The following is a 26,377-nucleotide window of genomic DNA, read 5'->3' as shown; positions in this document are numbered from 1 at the left end:
TCTTCCCTCAACCACTATCAACATAAAACAATTTATAATACCTATAAGACATTATGCATAAGTTTCTATATAATTCATGTGCATATGAAGCTGCTAAATGAAGTAATTACCAGGCTGAATTAAGAAGTCTGGAAACCTCACAAGTCATACTGACCATCAGATTCAAATCAATGGCAATTAATATTAATCTACTAAAATAATCAGAAAAAAGTATAACTTCTTTCATTAAAAACCTAAACCACACAGTTTTTTAACAAATGATGCCATGAAAAAATTAGCCTTATTTTCCCAAAAACTCACCGTGAACGCGAACGACTTCTTGACTTCCGTCTCTCCCTTGATTTAGAACGTTTTTTATGAGGGCTCTTAGATCTACGTCTATCCTTTTGTCTTGAACGTGATCTATTATGGGATCTACTCCTAAAGAAAAGCAAATCTGTTAGGATCTGAAAACTTACTAAGAGTTTCAAATTTTAAAAATTTAAGACCTTTAAAATAAGAGAATTGTAAAACTGACCCTGACAGTATCAATATGTTAAAACTATCCACTATGTTTCAGACTATCTGACACAAATTTATTGGAAACTATACTAGATAGTTCATTGTCCAGAACACAAAGACAGAAGCAAAGAAACAATTTAAGTTATTTCCTATGTCAGACTTAAAAGTTGATATTTTCAGCTGTGGCTTTGTTTTGCTAATTCTCAGATGGCTCAATTAGTACAGAAGATTTCTCCCATGGTCCAAGTTCTCAAACCATAAATTGTAACTCTTGACTTCCATGTAATACGACTACTTGTGGTTATAACTTATCCTACCAGGGAGTAGTGGTTATATGGCTCAATGGTTTCTATAAATGGCTGTATGCTGTCTTAAGAAAATGTATAAAGCAGCACAGTAGTAATGATAATGATGGTGCTAGTATGACAGGAAACCAAACATCATTACCCATGAGTCCAAGCTAAATATAATCAAGTGTTGAATTTGCAAAGCCTTGATTTTATCATTATATAAACATAGCTATAAAAAGAAACCTTTATTACTGGAATTCTTACAGGAAAAATAACTTGTTTCAATTCTGAAATTCTGTAGGCTCCTTTCCCCACTGAAATAACAGCTTAGATAATGTGACTTTTTTCATGAGGTATCCTAGGAACTGTTTGTTAAAATATAACAAAATTGAATCCATACAACTTAAATAACAAAGTGATGAGACTCACCGGCTTTGGAGTCAGACAATCTGGCTCTGACACTCAGCTCTGCCACACACTAGCTGTGAGAACTCTGGCTAGTCACTTAACTTCTCTAAGCCTGAGTTGTTTCATCTATAAACTGGAGTAAGAATCATACCTACATCTCCTAGCTGTCATGAGGATTAAATCAGATGATATATGGAAAATTGCCTAACAGTCTCTGGCAAAGAGTAAATGCATAAAACTCTTAATTCCCAATATCAGCAGCATCATCATTATTAACAATTAACAGAAATGTAAACTCTAAATCTTTATTTATTCCAAGGTCAAATGAACTTCCACAAGTATGCCTTATATAATTAAAACTCATCCTGACAGTAATATTTTCATGAATTAAGTTAAAACAATAATCTATAAAAGAAATATAGTTAAATGCTTGTGATGTGCTATGAAACCAGAAAAATCTCCAGACAGCCCTCAATCAATAATGAAGTCTTCTTTACAAAACACATTTTTCAATTAGTTAAAATTTATTTCCCAAAAGCTAATTTTCAACTGAACCACTCCACTCATCTATTATATGGCTTTAAAAATTATACATTTATCTTCATACCACATTTTTAATACAGGAAGATAATTCAGTTTGTTGAAATGTTTATCATTAATAACCTAAGAGACACAAGGGTCAAGTAGTACGGTATCATGGCAAAACTGCAAAATTTAACAGCATTTTTAGTCCATTTACAGACATCCACAAGGGTAATGTTTTTAAAAAGGGCCTCTGCTTCTATGTATTTAAAATTAATATAATACAGAATATAATGATTTTGTTTTCTTCAAACAGTGCTTCCCAGCCTTAATTAAGTAAAAAAAAAAAAACTTTAAAAAATTAAGCATAGTCTTAACAAACGTTAATAACAAAAAAAAAATGCACTGATCGCTTCACTTCCTACCTTATCCTGTGGGTCCTCAGAGTTTGAAAGTCACTGCTCAAGAGTAATTACTTTATTTCAATTTTGATATTAAATATTTCATGTCTACCTCACTTACTAGTCACCCAAAAGTTGTCTGATTAGGAATGCTAAAAGCTTCAAGTCAAGAGCAAATCTAATCCAATCAAAGATAAAGATTTAAGTTATTGTTAGCAGTTCTCGTTTTAGCATAATGTGTGAAATTGCATTTATAAATTAAACTGTAAATAAACGGCAACTTACCATTATGTTGCATCAAAGTTCATTTGTAACTCAGTTGTTTCCCATTAAAATATTATAAAATGTCTTATAGTTGCTATGCTGGTCTGTAAAGGTTACTTAACTTTAAAATATAATAAAGAGTACTACCCACCTTTACTAATACTGTCCCTATGAAAAAAAAACACATAAAAATTCGGACAAAATGGAAACACATCTTCCCAGACCTAGTCAAGGTCATAGGGACAAGAAACCCCTTCTTCCCTCCTACAGAGAGAAGGGAAGGAACAGGGAAAGGGTCAGGGGCTCTAGAAGGATCTGAGAACATGAAGAAGGGGGAAGCCTTCAAGAGCAGGGTCTCCAGCAACTCACACTCCTGGCTAAGTCTGGTGGGTCAGAACCAGAACTGAGGGTATCCAATCCCACCAGCAGGGAGGGGAAGTCAAGAAATGCTTGCCATCTGCTACTGATTGGGTGGGGAATGGAGCTTCTCAAGTCAAATGGTTTGGGGCAAGAAATTTTTTTCTTTTAAACAAAATACAGTATATCTCTTTTGTATTTGTTTATGAACTTAGTAAACATTTCCTATGCTTCTATACATCATATATAAAAATAGCATATGCTTACAAAAAAGATATAGGCATACATCAGAGATACTGCAAGCTTGGCTCCAGACAATCACAATGTGAACGATACGAATTTTTTGGTTTCCCAGTGCATATGCAAGTTATATTTACTCTATACTGTAGTCTATTAAGTATGCAACAGCATTATGTCTTTAAAAAATGTACATTTCTTAAATAAAAATATTTTATTGCTAAAAAATGTAACCATCATCTGACAATGCAGAGTTGCCACAAAACTTCAATTTGCTGAAAATCACAGTATCTGTGAAGCACAATAAAGCAGAATTCAGTAAAACAAGGTATGCCTCTGTGTGTGTGCACATGTGTATGCCAAGAACAACTAATTTCTAATGCTATGTAATTAGACAGACCTCCAAAAAATAACTCCTACTAAAATAATGAACAAATTTCATTTTAGACTGAATAACCCTTCCCCCACAAACACTCGGAAGGCGAAAATACTCAAATATACTCGAAATGATGAGTAAAAACCTTAAAGTAGATAATTAAATTCTTTGTCCCAAAAGAGAAAGCTTCACAGAAATTATCAAGGAAGCAATGATGTTAATCATCAAATGTTGCTTTTCTTCCAGACTTAGATAACGGCTAAGGTATTAGAGCATGGCTCTTATAACAACACAAAGTGAGATTCAAGTCACTGGTCTTTTTCTTCCTCACGTAAGTTATTACTCTTCAGCTCAATTCTGTATTTTCTTGATCTCAAAGATCTTAACTTCACTACCCTGTCAACCTACAGAAATACCCATAATCTAGTACCACTGTTTCTACACCACTTTCCTTCTCTAATTCTGGTTCCGCTACGCTGCCTTATTCCTTGTAGAGAAAACAACTTCCTTCTTCTGGATGTGAATTGGCCTTACCGTAAGGCTTTGGATGAAGATAGTAAAACCATATCCCAAAAGAAAATCTGCAAGCAATTTGTAATAGAGAAGTCCACCAGCATACAGCTAAAAGTATAAGTTGCTAGAGTCTAAAAACATACTTTTCTATCTCACCGCTTCAATCCCTGTGACTGTCACAGAAAAACAGACTAAACTGAGTTCTAAGCTGATGAGGTTCAAGATATAGCATACTGGATCCTTTTTACCCTCCCCTCAAGCCCTCCTCCTTCTCTAATACTCCCAACAACATGCACACACACATGGACACAGTTTTCTCTGCCTCTTCTCTTTGGAGAGACTATGAGTATGTATGTACATATAACACACAATTAGGATCCACTATACATTTTCACATTTCACTTCAACAGCCCCCTCCATAACTTAAAGAAGACAACAAAACTTATTATTTTAGACATGATTCTTAACAGTACTTCCAATTAAGATGGCGTTACAAGTTTTCATTTTGAGATTCCCCTTTGCACCAAACACAACACAAAAGATTCAAAAACAAATTGAAATGACAAAGTTGTGCTCAAAAATAAGATAAACAGAACAGAAATAGAGCTTAAGCATAATACAATAGTTGCAGTTAAAGCTGCAAGTTACTCCTGTGTTTCAGATCCCAAAGTGGGTGGAGGACACTCTTATCACCAAGAGTACAAGGACTTAAAGTACCCCACTTGACACACAGTACTGGAGATAGGTAACTATGTGAAATCAAGATCTGGGGTGGTACTCCCTAGACCTTGAGGGAACTGGGGGAAGAAAACAATAAAAAAGCTGTGACTTTAGCAATATTTTCAGCAGCATCATGCATATGTTCCCTTTTCTCAACATGAAGAATGGAAAGTTTCTGCCAGTTCTGTACGAGACTAGTTTACTCTTAGAGAGATCAGGGATAGAGCATCTTAAGATAGAAAACCAACTTCTAAAACTGAAAATTAGTTGAAATAATTTAAAAATTATATATTAACTAGAGAAAATTTCATTCTTAACTACAAGCAATATTTAATGATAATCATACTTCCCGGTGAACAACACTGGAATTTTTAAATTCTGATATTCAGATAAAAACTCAGAAAATCTTAACTACTACAAATACAAAACAGAAAAAAGTTTAAATATGACAGCAGAAATTCTCACCTGTGTTTTGACTGTGATCTCTTCCTTCTAGAACGGGATTTTGAGCTAGACCTGGATTTTGAACGAGTATGGGAACGAGATCGACCGCCTTTTCTTTCATTGCTCTTTCCAGACTCTGGGAGGAAAAAACCACTTTGCAGTGTAAGCTCAGAACAATTAAAGATCCCAGTTAATAATCAGGCACAAGTGGAATGTACCACATATAGTGCAAGGGGCCTACTCTCTGTACATCCTCCTCCTGTGCAATTATCCTTCAGAAACATCCAAGAAAGTCATTGCATAAACTCGTTGAGTGCAGCCACCCTGCAGCAGTACATATAAACCAGATGATTATAAACAGCTGTTCGTAATATTTTGTTGCTGCCATAATGTACGATTATAACATGTCTGTAATTCCTATGACAGTGATTTTAAATCCTTTCTCCATGTATTTTCCTAGAACTGAAGCTTAAATTCTGAGTGCTAATTTAGAAAATTTACTCAAATGTAAACCATCTAGACATTTTTAGCTTGGATTTTTAATTTCAGTTAGCAACGCAAAAGTTTAAATAGGTGTTCCTTTACCTTGCTAAAACAGAGTCTCAGTATGTTTCCTAAATCATCGGCGCTCTATTTTTAAAATAAAACTTTGAAGGAAAAGTGAATCTGCTTAATCATTAACATTATAAATATACTTATTCTTGCTTTTAGCCTCACAATAACATTTATACTTTTGCTTTCAGCAAATCAGTTCTGAGCACTGATTTTGCTATTAAAATACAAAGAACTTACTGACTCCAGCTAATATATCTCAATTCAGTATCATGGGGAAAGATCTGTGTGCTAAATAGTTCTCTGACCTTTAACACTAGTTAAGTCACTTACTCTTTCTTGAGTTTCAGTCGTCTTGTTTGTAAAATGAAGGGACTGAGCAAGACCATTTCTAAAATTCCTCCCAGTTCTAAGAGTCTATGACCTCAAACTACAACCTGTGTAACAGCACTGAGGTCTTACCTGGTTCGATAGCTGCTGAGATAAAGGACTGAGCCTCCCGTACTCGCTTCATTACTTCTTCTAACTCCTTAGCTGCAGCCTGAGGTGTCATCTCAGGGGGCTTTACTATTGCATTGTTGGAGTGATTTATTCTAAATTAAAAATATTAGCATATCACAAACACACCATATCTTACAAAACATGAGACAAATGTTTATATGATACACATATTTACAAATCTGGTATCTCAAAAACACACTAAGATTCAATCCCCAGTACCTCCAGTAAATAAATAAACCTATAGTTACCTCCCCCTCAAAAAAAAGTTTTTTAAAAAGCACAATAAGAATATAGCCAAATACAGAATAACCAAAACCAACCTCAAAACCACGATTAATCTCATTCCCACCTGCCATCATCTATTGCTAACAAAGGCAAAAGCAAGGGAGAAAAAAAGAAAAACTGAACCCTCAATAGATTTTAACAAACTGAATAGATCAGGACAAGTGCTTTTCCACACAGTTTAGAATTATAATCAATTAAAATAGTAATGCCAATATTAAAATGAATCATTTATATCTCAAATTATAAGATTTTTGTTGATAACTTCTGCACCCTGAGAGAATGAAGGGGAAACTATATAATACGTGTACCATTTTAATCAACCCTGGACAATGGCTAAGTCACACGGCTTCAAAAGGGGGAGGCATCTGATAAAACTCTTTTCCTTACAGGTAAGAGTGGTTTCTCTGATGCACATAAATGAATTTGGTGTGTCCCTCTTTACTCTTTCCATGGTGAAAAGGGAAGCATTTGCTAAGAATAGTTATTTATCCTTTAATAGCATACATTATATAATTAACACAATCACCTACAGAATTCAGATAAAACTGTTGCCTCAATTATCTACCTGAAATACAATTTCTGGTCTTGAGTATCTGAAAGGCTACATCAATTTTTCATTTTACAAACAAGCACGTGAGCAAACGTTAAAACTCAAAAAGTATGATTTAAAACATTTTTGGGTACTTTTATTTTCTTCCCAAGATTTTGTATTTACCAAAATTCTTATTACTATATTCCTGTAAGTTTAACCCATATGTTAAATTGCCCATTATACTAGTGCAATAATGCAAAACAAACCTAACTTTTTAAAGCTTATGGAAAAAGACCTATGACTGATAAGTATAGTACATAAATGTTAACATTAAATTAGACCTTATGAAACAGAAAATGTCTTCAAACGCAACTTTAACTTAAAGCCTAAAATGGTAAGTATCTCATTTCTTTCATTCATACTTAACACAGTCTTCCTTTCCACAAATTGCCAATTACTATTAAAAAGAAAAAAAAAAATCTTAATTACATCAAAATACTTCAAATTTTTTCAAAATCATTAGAATTTCTTTGTTTAGTGTTTCTTACTTCAGTGGCCTGTCTCCAAACATAACTCCATTAAAAGCAAGGGCCCTTGGTACAGAATTTTGGTCTGCAAATTCCACAAAAGCAAACCGAGTTGGCTGAGTCTCATCACCTGCCATCCGCACAAACTTCACTTCTCCAACTTGTTTAAAAAACTCAAGTAGTTGATCAGCTGTCGTTGTCTGAAACAAAGTAACACTTTAATAAAGTATATTCTTTAAAAATCCAGTAAATATTACTTTATCAATTGATACGTTTTTTTAAGAAAGGAAAAAGAATAAGAGGTCCTACCACTCAATTCTTCTTAAATTAGTTACCTGGGAATTCAAATTGCCCACATAGACTGTTCTCCTAATTTCGTCAATTTTGGAAGGATCTACATTTCCCATAAGTGGTGGCTGTGGTATCTCTCCAAGTGTTGCAATGTTAGGGTCTAGTGCTGCTGCTGGTATAGCTCCCAAACTGCTAAGGGAAACACCCAGCTATTAAAAAAAAAAAAAAAAAAGCACATATTTTCTGTTAGTATCAAGAATTACCTTTCTCTAATCTTGAAAAGTACTGATCAACTCAATAAGAATGAGAAAAGACTAGAGAGTTCTAACTTTAAGCCACACATGTATCTGAATTATTGAGTGTGAGATTACAGTAGTTTTCAATGTAATTAGAAATATAACATTTTTTAACTATCTGGATATTTTAATTACTTTTAAGCTTGACACTAAAAACAGTCAACTCTGATTATTTGCAGTAATTACATCCTATAAAGTTTGCCATGAACACTGAATTACTAAATACTGAATCACGGTTCCTAGGGCAAATAGAGGGCTAGGTTCCTGCAAGCCTCTGGTCACAATAATTTTACCAAGCAATAAATACATGACCTTGTTTTACATGTGTTTCTGGATTTTCTTTTTTAAGGATACCTTATTTAATATATATTATTCACTCATTAACATTAAACTCATGGCAAAAAGCAGTATCAACTCATGCCTCATGAACGAACCCTATCTTACACAAGTATTTTCTCTGTAAGGCACATCACAGCCTTCCAGTGCTTAGAAACACTGAACAGAACTTTAGTACTATGCCCGCGGGCTAATTTAAATCACCATTATCACCAACAGAAAGAACAAAAATACGAAAAACATGGCACTAAGGACCACCAAAAAAGCCCAGTTATTTACAGCATTAAGGCTAAAACAAGAAGGCAAAGTGTTACTCTGTTTGACCTCATCTGGGAATGTACATATCAAGCAATTCAAATTTTCCATCATTCTGTCTGTGTTGATGAATGACTGCAAAAGCACAAGTTTTGAGGTTTCAAATAAATTTTAGCTAGTATGTAAATTCACAAATAATGAGAATCAACTGTACCTTGGGCATTCAACATTATGTGAGTTCCTAACAGTAAATAATAATCAGACACCTAATTTTTGCTAGGTTATTAACTTAATCTTCATACCAACTCTAAGAAAAAGGTATTACTATTATGCTAATATCACCAATAAATACAAAAACAGAGAAATTAAATAATTTTCCCAAAGCTACTCAGCTAACAAGTGGTAAAAGCAGGGTACCATCATGCATAGACTAAGATTAAAAGATAAGTTTATCTAAGAAACCTTTTAAAAAAATTACTTATACTATGGCAGAAAAAAGACAAAAACCTTTGAATGATCTTTCATAACATTACTAAAATCAGTTTTTAGTTCAAGCATTAAGAAACATGTTTTTAATGTGACTTTAAACTAGAAAATATAGAAAATCTCAGAGTTTGAAAATGAGAAACTTTGCAGAATTAACAGACTTTTCAAAGAAAGAAAAAAAAACACTGCAACTTTCATTTCCACCTAGGCAATTTAAGTCAACTAAGTCAACTGGCTTATATATATTGTTACACTGTTACAAAACTACTAAAATTTAACAACTGTTAAGCAACAGTACTTCCTAAAAGTGAAATTACTAGTTTATGAAGTAAGTAACACTATGCTTGTCATAGCAGCCAGTGTGTTATCTTTTTAAGACGTGTCAAACCATGTTTAACTCCTGCTTAAAACCTGTTAGAATAAAATCCAAACTTCTTTCCGTGGCCTAAAAAGCAAGGCCTACATACATTAGTGCCTATCTACCCCTCCAATCCCCAAACACCTACTTCCGTCCTCCCCAACTATGCTTCACAACGATGCTGACTGCCATCCCGCCATTCTATGCACCTTGAAGACACAAGTTTTTCTCACTTTATGGCTTTTCACTTGGTGTTCCTCCTACCCTAGAAAGGTGTCCCCTAGCTTCTGCCAGCTGAGTTCTTCAATCATCAGGTTTATCATTCCCCTCCAAGAGGCTTTCCCCGAACTTATTTATAGCCTCATTTACTCCTTACCACATTACTCCGGTTTTTTTCCTTCATAGTATTAATATTCTGTGGGATACTGCTATTAACAAATCTCAGATTTTTGCTATCACCACTTCAAATTATCATAAAGTTGTAAAAATATCTTAGTTGAAAACAGGTAAGTTATCTAGTCTCTCTCCACATGTTGCTCCTGTAATCACACTCCTTCTTCCCTGACAACTTGTCTTTGATAGTCTAACAGAGATGATTGAGGGTCACACCTTTTTTTTTTTTCCCTACTGTGGAAGAGAATTATTATACGTAGTTAAGCTAAACCACAAATGTGTGTCTTACTATTTGTTAGTTTTGCATGGAAATAAAACTAAATAGGCCTTTCCGGGTATCCCCAGCTGTCAATCCCTCTGACCTACAAATTTCTCCACCAGGACATACTGCTATTTAATATGTAGTCACCAATCATATATGGCTATTTGAATTTTAATTAAAAATCAGTGCCTCAGTCACACTAGCCACATTTCAAGTGTTCAATAGTCACACGTTGCTAGTGGCTACGACACTTGATAGTACAGTACAGACATTTCCATCATAGTACCAAGTTCTACTGGATGTGGCTGCTCTAATAATTCAATTACCCTTCTTCAGCTCAGTCTGTTTTCCAGCCCTGGTCTAAAGGGCCTTAGTATTTAGGCTGCCCTTTTGGTCTCTAATGGGTTGAAGATGATCTCAACTCTCGATATACCACTTTTGCCTTCTGACATAGAAATCCTGGCCTCTCTGAAAATGTGACTTTCAAGTAGAAACCTTATGAAAAGTTTCACTCTTATGAAAGAGTGAATCTTTTTAATGTTCTGAGAAGAGAATGAACAAATACAAAAGCTCTAAGGCAGAAAAATGTTTGGCATATCCAAGAAATAAAACCAAAGCGGCTGAAGTTGAGGGGAGCCAGGGAAACAGGTAGGGAAAAAAGGTCAGAGCCAAATTACAGTGGGTCACCTTTCCCCTCTTTTCTAACTAAAACTCTTCTTTATAAATTAAGTTTTATAATAACAGATATCCACAGCTGAATTAAAAGGAAATCATTTGCCCTCAAAGCAATAAATTAAATAATAAAAACTTTATATTGTTGATAAATAAACCCTAAGAATTTTCAAGATACCAAGACAATATTTTCTAGGAAAGGGAGAAAAAGGTGGTAATCCAGGAATTAATGTTAGAATATACCAAAACATACCCAAAATAAAATTTCTAGAAAGCCCAATTCAAATGATTAATGTTCAGTTAAAAAGCATCTTCCTCCCATGGATCACTATACAGGGCTCTAGCAGAACAATGTCATGTAAAAATTAAAAGACCTAAAATTTTGCAATTCTAAGTCAGAAACCACTTTTCTAACTTGGATAAATAAACTACAATCAAAAGTTTATTGGTTTACTCCCAATAACCCAGTACCAAAAAGCTAGATACAACTTTCAATTAAAGTGAGTTTTGTATTTTGTCTTGGGTTCATTTTTGAAGAAAATAAATGACCAGAATCTTTTATATAAACCAAGAACCCAGTAATAGCAAACCATTTTTAACTCCACTTGGAAATCACAAAGGAGGCATTAAGTTATTATTTAATTCTGCAAAGTTAGTAAAAAAATGTTTTTACCATGTTATATTTTCTCAGTGACAGATAAATGCTTGCTATGAGTTATTTTTTCCCATTACCAAGGTTGTGAATTAATTCCTATTTTTCAGATGGATTTAGTCCTCATGACGGGAAATAGTTACCTAGATTCTCCAATTCCCCATGCTATCTAAAATGTTAAGTTTCAATCACCAATATTCCAATGAATAATATATTCCAGTTCTCAAATTTAAATGAATCCCAATTATTTCAGAAGCGATTCCAAAAGGCAGCTCAAGTCAGTGATAACATGGGGTAAAAAATCAAGCAGACATTTCTAATCCTCTCCATTTGCAAAAAAAAGATTCAAAATAGAATGCTTTCTAAGCTCCAAAAAAAAAAAAAAAAAAAAGTTTTCGAAACTCTTTATTCAACTGATTACATACGTGAATGTTCCCTTTTAGAAGAGGGTGCATCATACTTACCGTAGTCAAGGGATTTGGGGTCGGTATGGGAAGCAAGCCTGCACCAGGCATCAGACTGGTCATGGTTGGAGCAGGAGCCAACAAAGAGAGGGCTTTGGATTCCTCTGGGATTTTACCTGCAGAGGCAAGTTCCAAACATTACAGAAAGCAGAAACACCACACAAACTTTACACTATGATTTTACAATTACCCTTGCACTTAAAAAATAATAATAATAAATGAATCTATCTATCAGATCCGTATAAAGAAATAAATAAGAACTTAAGTCTTTCCTTTTATCCTGCTCTACTAGGAAAAATAAAAGTGAGCAAAACTTCAAAGACTAACAATTTCATTAATGGAATATTATTTTAAAAATTGAATAATGTAGACAATTATTTAACACTTTGAGCTATGGGTCACCTGTACTGGAAACTTAATGTTCATGAACCAAACGATATCAAGCATGGACGCTTTCCCAGGACGGTGTTTTCGCGGTGATCGAAAGTTGTGTTACACATGACAACCGTTCGTGTTGGCTGCATCACTAATAGCACACAGAACATCAGATACAGAAAAGAAGAACATTTTTTAAAGTTTAATCCCCAGAAATGGCAAATAACCAAATTAGTCAAAAAAAAGAAAAAGAAAAAAACAAATATGTGCGAATTGAAATTTGTTCCTGAGTGTCCCTGTTAACTGAAACTACCTACTTGTGAAGAAAACAGTTTTGATAACCTTGCAATAGATTCCATTCAATTTCAAGTAGACACAAACAAAAGCCTACTGCATGTCACCAGCTTCAACTGAAAAGGAAACCTACACCCACTCGGTTAATAAGGCATCTCACTAACAATGTCAGAAATGCCTAAAAGAACTCAATTCCAAAGAATATGCCTTGGGAAACTGCTAACACTTTTGAAAATGACTAACAAAAAAAGTTCCCTAGTCTCAAGGGAACTTCTTATATTATTGACTTGTAGGACCCATTTATGTATACTTATCTGAAGAGGGGTGGGTAATACTTAAATATCTTGCTTATAAACATCTTAACTGCCCAACAGTAATAACAATAACAAAATAATCTTGGACACTAAAAAGAAAAAGAAATCCCTATGACTAAAAAGTAAAATTTATTCTGAAATAAGTCCATCAATTTGTCATATTTAATTAATGAATTCTAACCAATTAACTTTGATAAGGACTGCAACTTTCCCACATTTTTTTTCTGGTCCTTTCTCTCAACCCCTCCAAAAATAAAATTTCTAAAATGTTGACTACATACAGCTATTTTAGAAGAACTACTATAATTATGCGGCAGTTGGCTACACATTTCCATTACAAATTCTTCAAAAGTAATTTAAAACACAGTGTATAAAGTCACGCTAAATTGAAAACAGCATGTGGAGTAAATTTTCAAAAAGCACCATGCTGGTTTCTGTGGTAAAAATTCTATTGAAAACCGCCAGATGTGCAGGGATAAATCTCTGAACAAAATTATCTGAATGCATTTCTAAACACGGATGGAATTCAAGATAAATTTTTAAATTTGCTTTAAAGAATGGTTATAACTTATAAAATACAAATAGAAAAAAATTACATTTTATTAGCGTTAGCAAATGTCTACTTATTTCTAACCTTTGCAAATCTAAGTCTATATTACATTTGCTAATTTCAAAAACAAAGTTATTTTACTATTTCAGGGTAAATTCTGCATAAGCACAAATTTTAACATGCATAAAGATAAATAAAAGGTAGGTAGGCCTTATTGAAAAACATCAAATAACAATATTTTCTGTTTATTAGTTACTAGCATTAACACATGTATCTGTATACTCACATATATACTGTACTATTTATTGCTATCAGACCTGTTTTATCTGCCATAAATAGGTATTACTTTTTAAATGTTTACATAACCTGAACATATCTTAATAAATAAACTGAACTCCTAAGGTGGAAACCCTATGCTTCACTGCCCTAATTTGCGCACCTAGAAAACAAATAAAGGGTTCCAAGCTAGTAATGTCCCCCATTTAACATTACTTGTCAATTAAATAAGCAAAACTATCCATACAAGACAGTGTAGAAAGACTACACAAACAAAAAGGTTATTCAACACAGGCCAAAAGTTGATTATAATAATATAAAGTCTTTCACTTCTGTCTTAAAAAAGTATCACTAGATTGTCTGACTCTCACTGCCTTTCACAGTATAATAAACTATTGTAAGTATTAAGTCTAACTATAATATATTTTTTCTTATTCTGATTACCATTAAAGATGCTTTAAGAAAAAAGTTCCATTCGCTTAATTCCAAGATAGAATTCAACCAAATGTACCTTCTAAATACTATCAGCATGTATAAAGTATAAAACAAATCAGCATTTAGCATTTTCCCCAAACTATCCTCCTCAAAGAGAAAAAAAAATCTCTCACTTGTCCTAATCTCAGAATCCATTTAGAAACTAGTAATCTCTGAACATTTTCAACAAAATATTCAAGCAAAGAGAGAAATACACACAAGTATTCAAAAGTTTCTCAAATATCCAGTCCCCACATAGGCAGCTAAAAGTCTTTTTAAGTCAAGAAAGTAAATTATTGTCTACAATAAATAACTATCATAAAAGTGAAAAGTCTCTTCTGTCCTCTACCCCCAGATTATTATAAGAAATTTAACTTATTTTCCTTGATGATTTTGTATGCCTAAAATTCTAGGGGTAAAGATGAAAATTAGAAGCTATCAGTTGGTTTTTATGAGAGATGCAGGCTTGGGAGAAAACTGCAAAAATGTTACACTGAGATCAAAGAGTGTCCTAAGAATCTCATCAGTGTTTTAAGGTTTCAAGCACAAAATGCACCTGATCAGTCTATAAACACCAATTAAGACTGGCACTGAGCTTCACAATACTGTACCCTAATTTACTGTGAAAATTACTTTGTTAAGGTTGAGCTCTACTAATCAACTCCCAATACAATTCGCAATGCAATGTTATGAACCCTTAATGGAATACCATTTACAAAGAACTGGAAAACCAGCTCACAAGTTAAAGTAAAGAGATTTAACAAAACAAAAACAAAAACAAAAACAAAAACAAAAACAAAAACAAAAAAAGGGACAAAATAAAGAAAAAAAAGAAATGAAATTAAAGTAAAACAATAAAAAACAGAGACAGGGCGTCCATCTTCTGCGGTTCAGACTCCGATCTCATTTCCCCAATGAAGGTTTCACTTGACGGCAGGTTTAGTGGCATGGCAAACAATGCCTAACTCAGGCAAGTGTAACAGGTCTGCCTTGGCCAGTCTAGTCATCTAATAATGCACAAATATCACATAGAGAAAACATACAAAACCAAATTAATAGTCAAAATCCATCTACCAGAAAATGTGGACATAAACTTATGACTGATGATTAGGCTGACACCCTGTTATGTCTGACCTTAACTTTTTCTCAGTGGTAACATTTATAAAAAGAAATCTGAGATGCGCGCAACAACAAAAAGAGGTCATATCTGGACGAGTATAATAAAAATATATTTTATTTTGAAGTGGCATGTTTTATTAACAGCACCTAATGCTTAATATGCATGAAACTACTACACATCAAACATTATTTATACAGCTTAGGATCTTCTCACAATAATACTGTCTGCATTTTAAAAAAAAAACAGCAAATTGAAAGAAAACGAAAAGAACTTCTTAAAATTTTTTCTATGGTTTTCTCATTTCTTTCATAATGCTGTTTCTATAACATCAAGGAAAGAATGCAATCAGTGAAGTAAACAAGATTGCTTACAGCACCACAGAACATCTCTTACAGAACTTACTCCACTGGGACTCTTTCCTTTGATTTGTTTCAAACTCACTTAGCTACCTTTTAGTACAGTAATACAGTATTATTACTTGGCTTGCAGTGCATAATCAGATACTTAACACCTCACTGCGACATTCCTCAGGTTCTATGAATTCACCTATGTTATATTTAGTTTAATTAATAAAAAGTGTGTATCTGAATGTTTTTCTAGTACCAATTATTTTATAGCTTAGTGTTCTAAAATACAACTAAATTGGAATAAAAATACATTTAAATTTCCATGTTCAAAAACTGCGAAATTTTGTCTCAAAACGATAACATTAAAAATATTCCAAAACTATAATAAATGTGCATTTATTCATTTATATCAAATAAAACAAACAAAAAAGGGAACCTCTATATGCCCATAATCTTGAACATTTATGACAAACCATGGTCACTCCTCAAATAGATGAAAAATTCTATGGGAATATAGCAAGGTTCCAACAAAGCAACACTAATAAAATTCTTCCCTCCAATTCAATAAGTTAACATCATACAAGATCCTGTACTGCTGGTGGCATTAATTTTTTGATACAATTAATATTTCCATTTAATAAATCATCTACTTGATATTTTTTCCAATGCAGTTTATTTGATGTGAAATTGATACGAACTTAGTATGCAGAACTAAACCACAACAGCTCTTTTCTCACCTTGTTCTCCAATTCTGGGGTCACTGTCCCCTTACAGATCAGTAGATAAGGACAGATTTCACAAACAGTTAACTGTAATCCACTCTAACTCCCAGGAATGGGAAAAATACTTTCAAATTTATCTGAAAAAACCTAGAAAGTTCTATTCTGGGACTTCAAAAATAACACAGTAGTACTCACTGTATCTGACTGTCATGTTTTTGACATCCCAGAACAGGCATTCTGAAATAAGCATAAAACCTTAAAAGTGCAGCAAACTTTTATAATACTTAAAAAAGGTTTTAAGACATTACCTATGAAAACTCATTAAATTGTTTCAGGTAAATTTTTTATGTTGTGGCACAGTTACCATCAGTCACCAGTGAAAATATATTTTAAAGACATTTAAACTGTAATAACCCAATTCTAGAATGTACACGTGCCACAGTCAGTGCTCTAAATACAAATTAATTACACACCAGAACAGTCAAATTCAGCAAAGCCTATTATATGTGAGTGGCTCTGTAAACAAAAGTTACTAAAAAATAAGTATTAATAATAATTAGCTTTTAAAGCAGGTTAAGTCATAAAATTTAACAAATAACTATAAGGCCTTTGGCCCTGTTCCCACCTTCAACAACTATTTCCTCGACAGAGGCTTTGGAAAATTGCTTTCCATAATTTTTCATCAATTACCACCCCCCCGCAAAAAAAGCCAACAAAATAAAAAAGTAAATTCCAGTTCCACAGTAAACAATTACACTGAATATGAAATAATGGTCTCAGTAACAATTAAAGTAAACTACCTTAAGAGGATACTTTAAAGCTTAAATAATGAATATTTTTCTCAAGCAAAAATACGACTACCTAACCCCAATTTGGCAAAATGTGTACACTGCTTTTATTTATTATCATTAATGTTATATACACAGGGGCAAATACTTATCTATATATTTAAAATAATTTCCTCCACCAACTTAATATTTTAATTTCAGGAAGATTTCTTTGCAACTTACAAATTGAATATAGAAAGCCAAAGCAAGCCCAAGAAGTGAAGTAATTTATGAATTTTTAAATGTTTAGTTATAAATCTCAAATATACATAAGTAATGAATTAACCATTTTAATATATATTATTATTAGGTAAAATTCTTTCCTTCTCCAAATTTTACTTTTACTTACACACAAATACACATACACACAAACACCAGAGTACTATCTACTTGCCAATTTCTAGGAAAGCCAATGGTAGTAACAGACAGGACAGAGATTAAAATAATTTTAAAAACATATGAGATACCAACCTTCTGCACAAGGAACAACTATGAGAGCTCTGTCAATAAAAACCGTGTTAGTTAGATGCTGGGCCACGCCAACACTTGATGGGTCACGAAACTTAACATAACATACTTTGGAAGAAAAAGCAAGAGGTGCGTTGCTGCAAGATAAAAAGAAAAACAATTGAACTAATAAACATCTGGTTGGTTTTGTCATTTTCATTTAAAATTTCTTTCTTAGATCTTTATGTAATCTTACATAATCAAGGCAGGAATTTTTATTGCTAAGGATCATTAAGACATGAGACAGCAAAACTTAGTCTTTTAGTGGCAATTTGTCTACAAAGACTGAAAGCAATCTAAGCAAGCTTACAATCTTTTTGTTAAAAACGTGAAATTTAAATTAACACATTCTTAATCTCAGTGTAAAGTGGTAACAGCCGATTTAACCCAAATATGTTCAGTTAGTACATCACCATAAACAGGCAAAAATCCCTTTTCATAAAAGCACCAATCCTCAAGACTTCAAATTTTGTAACCACCCCCAATCCTTCCTTATGTGATTCCTGGCATTTAAATCACTAAAAATTTCACAAGAGTCTTAGAAACAATGATAACCAGAAATTAAAATCAAGGTCTTCTGCATATACTAGACTTCTTCAGGCTAGGCAGCTTGTGATTTTCCAAGAAAAAGATTTTACAAACACAAGTTTACGTATTTTATACGCAAAATAGCACAGACTCAGATTCAGTTCAATCTAGGCAGGTCTATGTTAAAAAGAAGCCAGACAGAGAACAGATGAAATCAATTTTTCCATAATATTAATCCATCTTGTTAGATTCCAAAATACACTATTCACATGGAGGATGATTTTGTCAACTTGCCCATAATTATGTTCAATTAAAGTCTATAACTGAATTGGCAAGTAAAAAAGGAACCAAACTAAAGATGTATCTAATGTTTAACATAAATGTACAATCCTTTTAAACATTAAGGTTTTTCACACTAAAAAAGATCATTTGAAAGATACCAAATATGCCTCGTGCAATAACAGTAATTTCTTTACAAAAGAGATCAAAGAAGCTGACCATAATCTTAGTCCTAGTAAATGGCAAAGATGGGATTTACAGCCTAATCATCTAATTCCACATCTCATGCAACCTTAATTACTCAATTAATCAAGAATTCTAAAGCCACTTTAATATACTACTAACATACTCTTTAATTTGTAAATTCATAAATATTCATCATTTTTTTAAATTTAAAAATTACATATAGAAACAACTCCATCTTGATAATGGCTAAATATATTTATGATACTAACCAAACACTGATAACAAAATAAATTGTATCTAAAACTAGAAACTATTTATACTGTTATTAACATAACTTAACTAGTCAGGCTAATTAAAGTAGCAAAAACTCTACTTTCTCACCCAACCCATCAATTCACTCCTGCTGAAGGCCATCCTATTCAGGCTTCAGGCCAGCCCTCTCCAACAATCTCTTCCTACTCAACATCTAAGCCACCGAAGTCATTTTATGTATATTTGTCATGAGGTAAATACATTTGCATCTAGACTTTACCAGCCTTTACATTACCAAATCTCCAATTTAGGCATCTCCAGAGCTCTAGATACCGAGAACCAAGTGCGTTCTGGAATTCTGCTCACCTTGATGGTCACAGGGCCCAATTCTGAACTTTTTCTTAAATTCATCATCCTCCTTCCTCACCAATCCTGCCCTTTGTCCTGTATTTCCTATCTCAGTTAAAGATACTACCACATTATCCAAGTCAGAAATCTGGGAGTCACTAATTTGACCATCAATAGTACTATTCACCAAATATTCACAAATCACCTTCTGGCTACATGGTAAAATTCCAGTTCTTTGTTCCTCAAAGTTAGGTATGGCCTTGCAATCTGCTTTAGCCAATTAAACATGAGCAGAACTGACACGTGTTAGTAGCTTTAAGGGCAGTTGCTCGGTTCTCTTCCTCTGCCATGGTGACCAGCAACATTCAAGAAATGGGTGGCTGATACATCAGCTTTAAGTGACCACGACAAGCAGAGTTCTCCACTCCCCCAGTTTAGTATAAGAAATAATCTGTTTTTATCAAACTACTACTACTGACATTTGTGGGTTATTTCCATCTTTGACTTTCCCCTCTTCTTCGTCATACAATTGGTCTTTAAATCCTATGAAGACTGCCTCCCACATATTTGTCACATTAATTCTTTCATCACTCATCATCAATGCCTTCACTCAGGCCGTCAGTCATTTCTCACTCGGATTACTACAACGGCTCCTAACCAATCACACTGCCTGCAATCTCAACTGCTTATTAAGTCTTTCACAAAAGTTGCCAGAGTAATCTTTTTAAACCTTAAATTTTGTTATGTCACGCCACTGCTTAAACTTCCTCAGAGATACCCTTCTGTTCTTGCTTTATCATCTAAATGCACCCAAAAATCCAGGCATATAAGACTTGTGGTTCCCGTGACACATTCTGAACATCTGGGCCATCTTTGTACATGTTTCATTTGGCTATGATGTCCTCTCTCACTCCCTTTTTGAATGGTATTTCCACTTTTCTTCAAGGCTCCAGTTTCCAAGTCTCCTTGGAAAGTCATTTTTAAAAAATCAAAGTGATTAGGTACCCCCACTATATGTCCTATCAAGACATCCTACATACCTTCAGCACAGGCCTTATCAGTTTCCTAACGTGACACCCTCAACAAATCTTGCAAGCTTCTAGACACATGACTAGCCACATGACACAAGGGCCCATTTCACTGGCTAACCAGAAACCTGTGATTTGGGTGGCTTGACCAAATGAACCTGAACAACCAGATTTTCTCTCTTGGACTGGAAAGTCACTTAGAGTAACAGCTTGGGCCAGATGCCAGATGGCTGAGTACAGAATAGGTCTGCAAAGAAATTGAGCAGATATTCAGAAACAAACTGAGCTGACAGTAAAGCCTCTGATAGGAAGAGGCAGACAGTCGCCTAGGATGCAGATAGCTCTCTAGTTCCCAGTCCCAGTTCCCATAGGGCCTGGCTGTACTATACTTTTTATTCTTCTACTTATGGATATCTCCACCTTTTTAATAATGTCTCTTCTTGAGGTAGACTGAGTTACACTGTTTCTGCCCTCTGCAACCAAAAAAAAAAAAAAATCTATGATTACAATGAGCTACTAAAGCCACAGCAATGGCAACAAGTATACTCTTTTAGCACTGACAAGCCACCAAGGAAACTACATTTCCTAAATTGACATATCTTTTTGAGAAAGGATGGAAACCTAAGCAATCACTGTTAAAAACTACAAATATTTCCAAATAACCCTGCTTGAAACCCACATCATTTCAAACTTAAAATATCCACAGGAATAGGAATGTGAGCCCGGCTAGTAAAGCAATTACATGTTAAGACATGCCACTGAGATTTGAGAAGCCCAGGAAGTGGTTAAAAAAAATGCCAGTCTGCTCTGTACAGCAATATCACCATAAGAGAATGGATACTAGACGTGGCTCCACCAGTGCTATAAGCAATTTTCTTCACCTTCATCTCCAATTGCCTTCTTTAAAATAGAGAGTAAAGATCATCATAGTATTTACTTTATAAAAGTGTAAACATATTAGCTTTTCAGGAGAGGCAGTAACACTATTTTATTCTGAATGTTATAGGCTAAAATGATACAGCAGCAAGTCTAAATACAAGTATCTCAGAGAACAAATGTGTATTTTTATATTTATAAATCAGTATGTTTCCAAACCTTATATTTAGATCTTTCTCTCTGGTATACCTAAGCTATTAAACAGATTTACTTTTTAAAAAATTAAACAAGATTATCACTTTAAAATGTAATTTTTGACCTACACTTTTAATTTTTGAAAGGGGTTACATACTCCATTTGGTCCAAATGTATGCTTCTAAAAGAAAGTAACTACCCAAATATAGCAGATTTTACTTTCACCTCATTTGTTGAATCAAGTTTTGTTTCGGTTTGGTTTTTTAAATATAAAACTTTCTACAATCATTTTTCAGAAAAATCAGAACTTTTTACTGGGAGTTCAATGCAAAATCATAGAATCAACTTTTCGAGCATCAGTTAAATTTCTTGGACCCTAACTTGTCATCTTGCTTTTCATTTAACATGGTGATGGCACTGTACAATCTTTTTAAAAAAAAAAAATCAATGTGATAATAATATGTCCAATACTTTATTATATTAATATACAGCCTTCGAAGAGCTAGCAAAAAGAACACAATCCAAAACATGAAGTACATGGTTTTATGTATGAAAATAATAAATGACATAATTTAAACAGTTTCTCAGCAGGGCTCCAGGGATACTTTGGATGGCATAATTCCCCTTAGTGTTAGATTTCCTTATGAATCACTGACACCTACTAAATGCCAGCAATCCTCCCCCCCCTCAAAAAAGGGAACCAATACATCCAATAATAGAATTTCAAAAACACATAAATTTGAAACATTAGTCTTAAAATATTATTACGATAAAATACAGCAAAGAAAAACGCTTACTACAGGCTGAGTGAAAAAGTTTACAGCAACAATGTATAAATCCTCTCATTACACTATATTAAATGTATATAAAAAAGAATGGAACAAAATGGAGAGAGGTTTTGATAGGGTGGAAGGATAAAGGGGCATGGTTTCCTTTTCTCTATTTCCCATAAAATGATTATACTGATTATATTAACTTTTTTAAGTAAATAAATTTAACTAAAAAAATTTAACTAGAAAAACTAGTTGAGAGATTTTACATTATGAATACTTTTGAAAGACCAGAGAAGTGAAGAAAACCAGCAAAAAAAAAAAAAAAAAAAACACAGGTGTTGATGTTAGAAACAGTGTTAGAAATCAGGCTAGGATTACCCCCTTGGGGATAAGACACTGGAAGTGGGGCAAAGGAGAGCTCCTATGGCACAGAGAGTCCTCTCTGGGTGCTGGTTCCACAAGTGTGTTCACTTTGTGAACTCATCAAGCTATATATACCTACCCTATACACTTTTCTACATGCACATTTACAGGGAAAAAAAAAAACACAAAAATTTCTTACCACTGTAAAAAGGTTTTCATGATGTATCAGAATCTTTTATTGCACAAAAAATTAAAAGAGAAATTCTGGATTTATCATCTGGCAGCACAAATAATTTTTAATGTTTATGATGAATGTTTACACTAATGCCTAATGTTTAAAAAGAAATGGAATAATGCTTCATGCCAAAAGAATTAAATTTAAAATCTGAATTTTCGTATTAACAACTAAACTCTTAAAACGTTAATGAGAAATTTTCATATTCTGTTATATTTCCAAATTCATAACAAATAAATTTCCACTCAGCTTACAAAGGTAAATCATAAAATACTGTTTCTGCAACACTGCAAAAATAATTACATCTTCAATACGACTACTATTGCATTTTTATCCATTTCAGTCCAAATTTGGAAACACATCTTTAATACAAGGACCAGATTAATGACAACCTCATTACAGAGCAGAAAACATGCTTGTTAGTAAAGCATGTCAATATTTTTGAAAAAACAGGAATAGGGATTGAACTTGTGGAAAAAGGATTTTGCCTGGCCTATATGTTATATTTATGTTACAATTTTGCAAAATGCATTAGTTTGTGACACACTGACTCTATATTAATGCACTGTTTAAGTGCAGAGCTTTTTATTCTCTTTGACTTTTAAACTCCAAACAATTAACACTTGATTTCAAAAAATAGTCCACTACTAAGTGTTAGACAATAACTGGCAGCATATTGCCACCCAAGCACACGTTTCAACTATGTACGTGGTCTCATCTAGGCAATGAAGAATATTCTGTGATTTATTTCTTCTACCCATAAGACACTACCACAAACTTGAAAGCAAGGTTAGTTTACAGAGATTGACGTACAAAGTATTTTATTAGTTAATTCCATCTTTCAGAATATAGCACTCCTCCAAACACATCAATTACTAAGAAATGTTCTGAGTGCTTGAATGAAGTGATAACTGAAAGCATTTTCAAAAGTTAAGTAAGCTATTCAATACTATATATGCCACAGCTAGTCAATAAAGATGTGCATGAACTTAAGCATTCTTGACAAAAATGTACTAACTGATCTATTCAGGTAGAAAAAATCTATATAAACCTAGATGAGTCATTCTACAAAATAAATTACAAGACAAAAATATCATTGTCATGAAAGACTTTTTTAAAGGAGGGGCTGTTCTAGATTAAAGGAGATATCCAAATGCATTGAGTGGTCTCTGATTATATCCTAGATTAAAAAAGGGGAAAAAGCGCTATCAAAATAATTGGAGAAATTTAGATGTTATACATTATTTCATCAATGTTAAACTTGTTCGATGTGTTAATAGTATTGCGGTAATGCAGAAATAATGTACTTCTTAAGACATACATACTGAAGTGTTGAAGGGTGAATAGTCATGGTGTCCGCAACTACTTTTAAAAGGATGGAAAAGGGAAGGGGTGTGTGTGTGTGTGGGTGGGTGGTAGGGTGCAGAGCTGGAGACAAGGAGAGGGGGAGACACAAAGAAATTAACTCTGGCAAACTGTGAACGCAGGTGAAGGGAACATGGGTGTTATTCTTTCAACTTTTCGGTATGCATGAAATATTTCAAAACAAAAATTCGAAATAAACCAAAAAGTCAAATACAAATTTTTTAAAGAAAAATGCTTGGCAACTACTACCCCTTCCTTCAAAGGATTTTGACACAATGAAGAAAATACCGAGGATTTCCAGATTCTAAGCTCTAGCTTTAAAAAGCTTAAGCGTGTAAGAAAGTAAACAACCCCCAAAGCCCTTACAAATTTTGTGAAAAGATAGTATTGTACAAGGAAAAATACTACTTCAAATACACTACTTGGGAAGCGTCCGAGGACTGTGAATGCCAGTCCAGATTCGGACTTTCAGAAGTATACAGCAGGAGTGATCCTGCACCGACCATTACTTTTTCTGAAAGGTTTAGGACAGTGTGACCTTCCATGAGGAAATTTTAATCTGGTGCCAAAAGGGCGAACAGACATGATCTTTAACAACATGGATGAGCTCGGTTAGATCAACGAAGATGCTAAGTTTGTGAACACGGCCCTGAGGAACAAACTTAGCCCTGATCCCACCCTGTCATGAGCCCCGGGCCTCCTCGTCCGCGATAACGGCCTGGCACCGAGGCCCCAAGAACTGGACAGTTTCTCAGGCGCAATCTCCGCGGTTTTCACGTCGCAGAAACGCTATCAGGCGTTTGCCATGAGGACTATTCCGGGCCCACCTGCGGCCATCTTAAGTTCGGGAAAAAAAAGGGGAGGGGGAGCGAGAAGGAAGGGAAAGAATTCGAGAACCCGGCGGCGACCATTAGTCCGGGAGGCACGAAAAAGGCAACCTCTCTAAGGCCTTAGTAAGGAGTCTCTGCAGACGTTAACCCCGCAAAGTCCGACTAACCAGGAAAGCACGAGCGCGGTGCGGGGCCGCGGTGCCCTAATCAAACATGGGCACCAAGGTAAAGCCGGCGGTCACGTGACGCACACCGCGCGCCCCCGTCCGCCCTCCCCCACGCCTGGGTTCCCGAGGTCTCCCCGGAGCCCGCGCCCCTCCCCCAGCCGTGCCCGAGCACTTACTCCGGGGGGTAGAGCCGCAGCTCCTCGATTTCTCCTAGGAAGGAAAAAAGCGTCCGCATCTGCTCGCTGGTCACTGCCGACGACAGATTCGTCACCTGAATCACCGCCGTAGGGGTAAGGCCGAAGCCTAAGCCCAAACCGAAGCCCCCGCCGCTGTTCATCCCGAACCCGCTGCCGCTGCCACCCGCTCCCCAACGTCTACGACGCGTCAGCGACGGAGCCGGGAAAGCGGAGACCGCGCGGCCGCGAGCGCGCTCCCGCTGGCGAATTCACGGCGGCGGGCAGGTCTAGCCGCTCGTTTCACAACTCCCCTGCTCCCAAGGCTGCGCGCGCCACCCGGAAGCGTCGCCCCGGTAACCCGCCGGATCTCGCGAGGCTGCGGCCTGGTGCTGCCAGGTACCTGCGGCTGTGGTTCTTGCTCACTTCTCCCCGCCAAGATTTTTATCGAATTTTTTCCCCGGTACAACTCGATCAGATTCTTGTGCTCCTGTAAACGAGGAAGACCCTGCTCTTTCCAGTCTTTGCTCTAGGTGGGAGTGGGGAACCAAGAGGCCTGGCGTGCCGGTGCGGAGCTGTGAAGGAGGAATGACTCGAGCCATCACAGAAAAATAACTTGACCAGGCTATAACATGTTTTTATTACATACAGGCAACTCCCCGACCCCAACTATTTAGAAAATTGGCCGGCGTCTTAATTGTGAAAAAACTTGAGAACTTTTACAAAACATGCAAATTCAGACTGAATTAAAGAAGGAGGCAGTAAGTTGAAGGCTATGCAGCCGTTGTTTGTAACTTGTCGTTTGCTTGCTCATTCCGCAGGTATTAATATTTATTGAGTGTTATGTACCAGACACTCTTAGACAAGGGCACATACAAGACAGTTACGGACGGTTCACATAGGCCTTGCAAGCTAATGAGAGACAAGTAATAGAGTGTGAAACTAGGGCAGCTGTTCCCAAAATGCCATTCGCAGAACCCGGAGGGTCCTCGAGACCTTTTCAGTGGGTTCTCAAGGTCACGACACTTAATAGTATTACTAAGATTCTGTTGACCTTCTTCACTTTGCTGACATTTAC

General features: G+C 35.0%; 1 protein-coding gene across 3 annotated transcripts in view; it reads right to left on the bottom strand.

The window, feature by feature from the left end:
• SREK1 (splicing regulatory glutamic acid and lysine rich protein 1) overlaps positions 1-25,586 on the bottom strand; it is a 39,664-nt gene extending 14,078 nt beyond the window's left edge. Inside the window, exons 1-8 of one of the 3 annotated variants that reach the window (XM_031446162.2) lie at positions 25,303-25,586; positions 17,666-17,799; positions 11,896-12,011; positions 7,766-7,930; positions 7,452-7,630; positions 6,048-6,178; positions 5,055-5,169; positions 301-420 (exon numbers count right to left, since the gene is read on the bottom strand). In XM_031446162.2, coding sequence (XP_031302022.1) covers positions 301-420; positions 5,055-5,169; positions 6,048-6,178; positions 7,452-7,630; positions 7,766-7,930; positions 11,896-12,011; positions 17,666-17,799; positions 25,303-25,463 — 1,121 coding nt within the window. In that variant the 5' untranslated portion in view covers positions 25,464-25,586. Of the gene's footprint in view, positions 1-300; positions 421-5,054; positions 5,170-6,047; positions 6,179-7,451; positions 7,631-7,765; positions 7,931-11,895; positions 12,012-12,297; positions 13,516-17,665; positions 17,800-25,302 lie in introns of those variants that run through there. The other 2 variants (XM_010974936.3, XM_031446169.2) reach the window with 2 other exon arrangements.
• Between the last annotated feature and the right edge of the window lie 791 nt (positions 25,587-26,377).

This window comes from Camelus dromedarius, chromosome 3 (genome assembly GCF_036321535.1).
Source record: "Camelus dromedarius isolate mCamDro1 chromosome 3, mCamDro1.pat, whole genome shotgun sequence".
NCBI classification, from domain to species: Eukaryota; Metazoa; Chordata; class Mammalia; order Artiodactyla; family Camelidae; genus Camelus; species Camelus dromedarius.
Note: the sequence above shows the minus strand (reverse complement) of the source record. Positions and strands in the feature narration are given on the sequence as shown.